Here is a 7,046-nt window from a genome sequence, read left to right as displayed (position 1 = left end):
CTCCTCGCATCTCATCAACACCACCTTCAAATTCTGCAAACAGTTATCGAAAGAAGGGCCAAAAATCGAGAAGTCATCCATAAAAATTTCAAGGAAAGTTTCTATCATGTCATGAAACTCCTCGCATCTCATCAAAACCACCTTCAAATTCTGCAAACAGTTATCGAAAGAAGGGCCAAAAATCGAGAAGTCATCCATAAAAATTTCAAGGAAAGTTTCTATCATGTCATGAAATATAGCGGACATGCATCGTTGAAAAGTGGCAGGGGCATTACACAAGCCAAAAGGCATCCGTCTAAAAGCAAAAGTGCCATAAGGACAAGTGAAAGTGGTTTTCTCTTGGTCCTCAGGTGCAATCATGATTTGGTTATACCCCGAATACCCATCTAAAAAACAGTAAAACTCATGACCCGCTAACCTCTCTAACATTTGATCAATGAAGGGCAGTGGAAAGTGATCTTTACGGGTAGCATCATTTAATTTCCTATAATCGATGCACACATGCCATCCCGTAACTGTCCTAGTGGGTATCAATTCATTTTTTTCATTGGTGATCACAGTAATCTGACCTTTTTTCGGCACACATTGAACAGGACTTACCCATGCACTATCAGATATAGGATAGATAATACCTGCATCAAGGAGTTCGATCGTTTCTGCTTTTACTACCTCTTGCATCTTTGGATTTAATCTTCTCTGAGGTTGCACAAGAGGCGAGTATTTATTTTCCATCAAGATCTTGTGCATGCAGACTGATGGGTTGATTCCTTTGATATCCGCCACCTTCAACGCAAAAGCACTCTTGTGTGCTTTCAAAACTTCCAACAGTTTGTCCTCCATCCCCTCTGTCAAAGCAGCAGAAATAATGACAGGTAAAGTGTTATTCTCACCTAAGTATCCGTACCTTAGGTGTGGAGGCAATGATTTGAGCTCAAGCGTCGGTGGCTCCTCCAGGCTTGACTTCTGAAGGAGCAAGTCTCTTCGATCTCCCAAATCTTCTAATCTCATCCTTATTAGGCCTCTTCCATGGCTGGTTGGCATTGAGGTATGCCACTATTTCGGCTTTCTCTGCATCCAATTCATCTTCTGCCATCTCGGTAGTAAGAGTGGCCTCCAAAGGGTCCCTAATAGAATCCTGCACATAGTTAGACACAAAAGCATCAAACGCATCAATTCTATAACAACTACCAGAATGCAGTGTGTGCATTAAAAACGTCAAAAGTAATCTCCTCTTCTCCCACTCTCAATCTTAACTTCCCTTCCTTCACATCAATCAGAGCCTTGCCAGTTGCAAGGAACGGTCTCCCCAAAATTAGAGGCATCTCCATATCCTCCACCATGTCGAGCACCACAAAATCTGCAGGAAAGATAAATTTGTCCACCTTAACTAACACATCCTCAATCACTCCTCTTGGATACTTGAAAGATCTGTCAGCCAGTTGTAAAGACATCCTTGTCGGCTTAGGTTCTCCCAATCCAAGTTTCCTGAACACAGAAAAATGCATGAGGTTAATACTTGCACCAAGATCACATAACGCTTTATGAAAAACAACATCACTAATCATGCAAGGAATAGAAAAACTCCCTGGATCTTTGAGTTTCGGTGGGATCTTGTTTTGCACCAAAGCAGAGCAATTTTCGGTTAGATTCACTGTCATGTGATCCTCCAATTTCCTCTTGTTTGCTAAGATGTCTTTTAAAAATTTAGCGTAACTCGGCATTTGCATCAAAGCATCGGCAAAAGGAATATTAATATGCAATTTTTTAAATATCTCAAGAAACTTACCGAATTGCGCATCCAGTTTGGCCTTTTTTAATGCTGCAGGAAACGGAGGAGGTATAACAATTTTAGATTGTGCAGTGGGTGTTGGTGTAGTGTTAGAAGACTTACCTTTAGATGTCTCATTCAGTTCATCCGGCACTTGATTTTTTCCTTTTTCTCTCGACTCTAAAATTTTCCCACTCTTCAACTCGATGGCCTTCACTTGCTCTTTTGGATTTGTTTCTGTGTTACTTGGCAAGGTGCCCGGCTCTCTACTTGGTATCATCTTGGCCAACTGTCCAATTTGATTCTCGACCCCTTTTATCGATGCATCTTGGTTTTGAAGTCTAGTTTCAGTGGATGAAATAAACTTAGACATCATTTGCTCCAGGTTGGACTTTTCTTCTCTAGGAGGATCAGATCTGTGCATCGGTTGTTTTCCATATAGTTGTCCTCCCTGTGGTCGATTCTGATTGTTTTGGCCACCCCATGAGAAGTTGGGATGTTGCCTCCATCCAGGATTGTATGTATTTGAATAAGGGTCATTCCTTGGACGGTTGTGGAGCCCTATTTGATTGACCGGTGCCTCGTTTTGCACATAAAATGGATTGTCATCTTGACAGTCCTTCACAAAATGTTCACCTCCACACTTTTCACAGAATATCTCTTCAAGACGCATAGCTGTCCCACCCATGTTCAAGCCATCTAGTTTCATGTTCAACACGTCAAGTTGTGCAGTAATTGCAGAAAAATCAGTTACCTGATGAACTCCTGTACTTCTCCGCTGGTTGTTCCTTTCAGATTGAGGATGATAACTGCTAGCAGCCATTTCCTCCAACAACTCATATCCTTCTTCCGCAGTTTTTCTCAACAAGTTCCCACAAGCAGCAACATCAATCATAGTACGGTTAGGCGTAAGCAAACCATAGTAAAAAGTTTGAACGACTAACCCAAGTGGTAATTCGTGATGTGGGCATCTGCGTAGTAGATCCTTGAAGCGTTCCCATGCCTCATATAAAGACTCCTGGTCGAATTGAGCAAATGTTGTAATGTCTGACCGCAGCTTCATGGTCTTTGATGGAGGAAAGTATTTAATGAGAAATGCTTTGACCATGTCTTCTCATGTAGTGATCGAACCTACAGGCAAACAATTTAACCATGCTTTAGCTTTATCACGTAAAGAGAAAGGAAACAAACGCAACCTAACAGCATCATCAGAAACTCCATTGAATTTAAAAGTATCGCAAATTTCAAGAAAATCCGCGATGTGCGTGTTTGGGTCATCTACTGCTGTTCCCCCAAATTGGACTGTGCTCTTTTAACGCCCCAGATTCGATGACTGTCCTCATTGTACCAAGACGAGTCTTTTCAGCATGCTTATGTCCTCACTCACACGCACCTTGAGAAACTTCCCAGGAGGTCACCCATCCCAAAATTGCCCCAAGTCAAGCACGCTTAACTTTGGAGTTCTTATGTGATGAGCTACCGAAAAGAAGATGCACTTTCGTGATATGAGTAGTACAAATCAAATCTTTTAAGCCCTCATCAACTGTACAGTCCATTACATTGAACAGTCTCGGAATCCCTCTCATTCCCGTGTGGGATCGGTTCATTCATGTTCCCTCCACCTAGAAGCCTTCCAGGAGCCGCTCATTGTCCGTGGAACTGATGGCACCGGCGATCACCCCCCGCCCTCTTCGGCCCCGGGCCTCACAGTTATGAATCATCTGGATTATAGCTGGCTTGATTTCAAAGTGATTTGCCCGCACAATAGGCCTCACAATGCTAGGGCGTGCACCCTCCAAAGAAGGCTGGGCATACTCTAGCATCGGTATGCGGCGTGGCATCTCAACTTGTCTATCTTCACGCTGTTCCTCCTCACGTTCTTGCTCGTGTCTTATTGCTCGTGTCTCTCCATCAGTTCTTTAAGTCTCTGNAGTAATAGTATAATGTACCGGAGTACGAGTATCGTTCCACTGAAGACTGTATTTAACAATTGTTATTTTCAGTTATTGAACATTTAGCAACGAAAATTGATTTGATTGTTTTAACACTACTATTCTTAAGCAAATATGCAAATAAAAAGATTCAATAATTAACTGATGGAAGATAATATCTAAAATGGTTGATTAAAATTCAATGAAAAGAAGGATTTGTTGGGAATATCGGTTCACCTACCCCTCGTTAATTAATTAATTCGTTCGATATTGATTTACGCTTCCGACAGGATTTCCTATTCAATTGAACACACTCTCTCGAGCTATGCCAAACTAATTCGACTCAATGAAGTAATTAAATGTCTTTAATTATTTATCAAGAGTGAATCGCATGTCGATCTGTGAAATCCCCAAGTTTTCGACCCTTAGGACTATGACTATAGGCGCGTATCCAATTTCATATATCTATGTAAATTGTAGATCCACGGATTATACTACTCGTTCCTATCACAAGTTATTCTCTCGAATTCACTCACGATATAAAATTTGTTATTAAAGTTAGCTACGCTTTAACAACACGCTAAAACAATAGTATAATCAAGAACAAATCGACAATCGAAATAAAGATTAACTAAATCAAAGTCTGGGGTAGGATCCCCTTAATTCCCAACAAATATTAAAAAGTTAGCTACTAGAATTCATAGTAAAATCGACACAACAATGTATAAAAGATAAAAACTAAGTTAGAAATACTAGAATTGACGAAAAACGCGAAGAACGGTGCCCGGAAATTGTCGAATCTTCAACTTCAAGTTTTTTTTCTCTATCCAATCCTTGTTGGTTGCTGCAATATGTCTCAATAATCCTACAAATCTCGTGCCTCCCCTTCCCTTATCAGCCACACTCCCAAAATAAGGTAAAGAATCGGCTGCCAAATCTTGCCAAAATTAGGTAGCGCTCAGGCGGTAGAAAATTACCGCTCGAGTGCCACATCTTCTGTAACTTTTCTTTGTGGATTACTTCTCGCGCTCGGGCGGTAAAGAATTACCGCTCGAGCGCCGTCTCTTCTGTCCATTGTCTTCTTGCTGGTACACTTTGCTCCGATTTCCGTTTTCCGGCCAGTTTACCAGCAAATTCGTTACGCCCAGGTGAGAAATGATCAAATGCAACTGCTTACTCTAAAATGAACAAAATGCACGTGAAATATACGCGTGCTCAATACAAACGCACACGAACTAATGCAATAAAACACGTAAAAACCACACCTATCAACTCACCCCTTACAAATTTCAGATAAAAATGAAGAACAAGTGAACGAGGAGGAGCAAGAAGCTTTCTGGGGCTGGTAAACAATGACCAAGATCAAGAGACAATTTATTTTTGTTTAGCTTTCCGCATTTCGCAACTCTGATGTTNGTCTTCGATCTTCATAATCATCAAGGCCACCATCTTCCAATCTTGATCTTCCACTATATTAATATTTACAAATAAATATCCATGGCAAATAGGGATACATCTCATGGGGATGGGAACGGGCCATAAACCAAGCCCATTTGTAAATTGATAATTATTACAATCATTAAACACAAAATATCCTGGCATACACCTAACAAATTGGGCTTGGACTTTTGATCATCCTTCATGCATAATATCACATATCATACACTATCAATTAATTATCACAATAATCAATTGATCCAATATTATATATCTTGATCCAATCACTAACTGCCACGATTATAAACTAAATTAACAAAGTATACAAACCCTTTTGTCTACTTTCTAATTAATTTATTTATAACCGAATTTCTTGTAAATCACAATTTAATATAAATAATTAAAGTCTAACTTCAATTATTTATTTCATGAGAAAATATTTGCAACTTTTGTAAATTTAAACTTAAGGGGCCAAAAAATCATTTTTCACCAAAAACATTTTGGTCCATTAAAATTTCACAAATTATGTTAGCCATCTAATGGCCCAACAACTTCAAGGCCCATGACAGTTTGATAATCTTAAACACTTTTGGAAACCCTAGTCGTCATCGCTATCGCCAGAGCTCCGTCGCCGGATTTCGGCCAACTTTTTTAAAAAAAATTTATTTAAAAACATGGAGCTGTTCGGGCAGCCCCACGGGTAGCCCGAGCTGCCCGAAATGGGCAGCAACATGCTACCCAAAAACGCCTTTCGACGGCCTCGATTTTTGTTGCAAAAATTCATCTCATGCGGTTAGAAATCGACCTCAACATAATATTATGTATATGCTACACAAAATAGTATCATTAGCTCATGATACCACTTGAAAGGGGATCGGTTATGGTGCCCGATTGCGCAACGGAAGTTTAAAATTTGTTTCAACAAGAACATGAAAACCGAGCACCCACTAAGTGTGTAGCAAATACAAAAACACCAAGATATGTCATACATAGGGTGTTTTAGAAATGTACCTATCAATCTTAAAGATTGATGTTTGGCTCCAACTAAGGTGTAAACACCTTAGCTCTTGAATGGCAAGACAATCTACAAGTTCTCCTTGCTTCAAAATTAGGCCCACCACTTGCAAGCTAGAACCCCTCTTATTTTACACTAGAAAAATAAGAGGATTTTTCAAAGAGAAGTATTTTCTTTCCTCAACTATTGAAAAAAAAAATTGAGAGAAAAATGAAGGATAGATATGTTGCAAATTTAGGCCAAAGTGAGGAGTAGGAGAGAAGGAGAAAATATTTTTCTTGGTTGGGCAAAAAGCTAAAGCAAAAAGATGCATGTGCATGCATAGATTATTGAAAAAGTTGCCTCCAACCCTTCACCTCCCTTGCATGTCTACTACTTGGGCTTGTAACAATTACAAGGCCCATGGACTTTTATTTAAATTGTCTCAAACAAATTTGAGACCAATTAAATCTTACTTGAATTTACTCAAGCCCACTAGTTAAACAATTATTCCAATTGGGCTCTACAAGACCCAATGTTATTTAATTAATTCAACACTTGAATTAATTTAATTATTTGGCCTCTACTAAGTCCACTAGTGTTTAATTAATTCAACACTTGAATTAATTTATTTTAGTCCATAATAATGTTTATAAAAATCACAATTTTCAAATACATAATTTATTTGGTCAACTTTAAATTTAGGAACACTTCCACAAATTAGAAGTTACATTTTCCTCATAAAAGTCATACTTCTATATTTCTTTACGCTTATAAACTCCTTTATAAGCCGTTCAACACATTGAACTATTTTACTTCTCAACGGGATCTAGAAAGCTAGTACTTGTGTGGCCCTCAATGGTTCTTTGAGACAACTAGCTGTGGGTTCACATCTCCATGTGATTCGGACTAAACA

General features: G+C 39.2%; 1 protein-coding gene and 1 non-coding gene across 2 annotated transcripts; one reads left to right on the top strand and one right to left on the bottom strand.

Moving 5' to 3' along the window:
• Positions 1 to 931: 931 nt before the first annotated feature.
• LOC140970273 (uncharacterized) lies at positions 932 to 2,876 on the bottom strand. The gene is made up of 3 exons (XM_073431931.1): positions 1,787 to 2,876; positions 1,242 to 1,537; positions 932 to 1,135 (listed from the first exon to the last, which is right to left on the bottom strand). The coding sequence occupies exons 1-3, from the start codon at positions 2,874 to 2,876 to the stop codon at positions 932 to 934; spliced, it is 1,590 nt and encodes a 529-aa protein (XP_073288032.1).
• On the top strand, positions 2,722 to 2,827 carry LOC140970274 (small nucleolar RNA R71). Its single transcript, XR_012174104.1, has one exon. It is a non-coding gene; the product is annotated as a small nucleolar RNA R71 (small nucleolar RNA).
• Positions 2,877 to 7,046: the final 4,170 nt, after the last annotated feature.

This window comes from Primulina huaijiensis, unplaced genomic scaffold (assembly GCF_012295235.1).
Source record: "Primulina huaijiensis isolate GDHJ02 unplaced genomic scaffold, ASM1229523v2 scaffold4675, whole genome shotgun sequence".
Classification (NCBI taxonomy): domain Eukaryota; kingdom Viridiplantae; phylum Streptophyta; class Magnoliopsida; order Lamiales; family Gesneriaceae; genus Primulina; species Primulina huaijiensis.
This window is presented reverse-complemented; position numbering and strand designations above follow the sequence as displayed.

Bases quoted from the DNA above. Each gene is read 5' to 3' on its own strand.
- LOC140970273 (XM_073431931.1), bottom strand. From the start codon at position 2,876: ATGGTCAAAGCATTTCTCATTAAATACTTTCCTCCATCAAAGACCATG. The intron at 1,538-1,786 runs GTAAGTTTCTTG...TTTTTCATAAAG, and splicing joins CAAACTGGATGCGCAATTCG to CGTTATGTGATCTTGGTGCA. The intron at 1,136-1,241 runs GTGGGAGAAGAG...AACTATGTGCAG, and splicing joins AAGGGAAGTTAAGATTGAGA to GATTCTATTAGGGACCCTTT.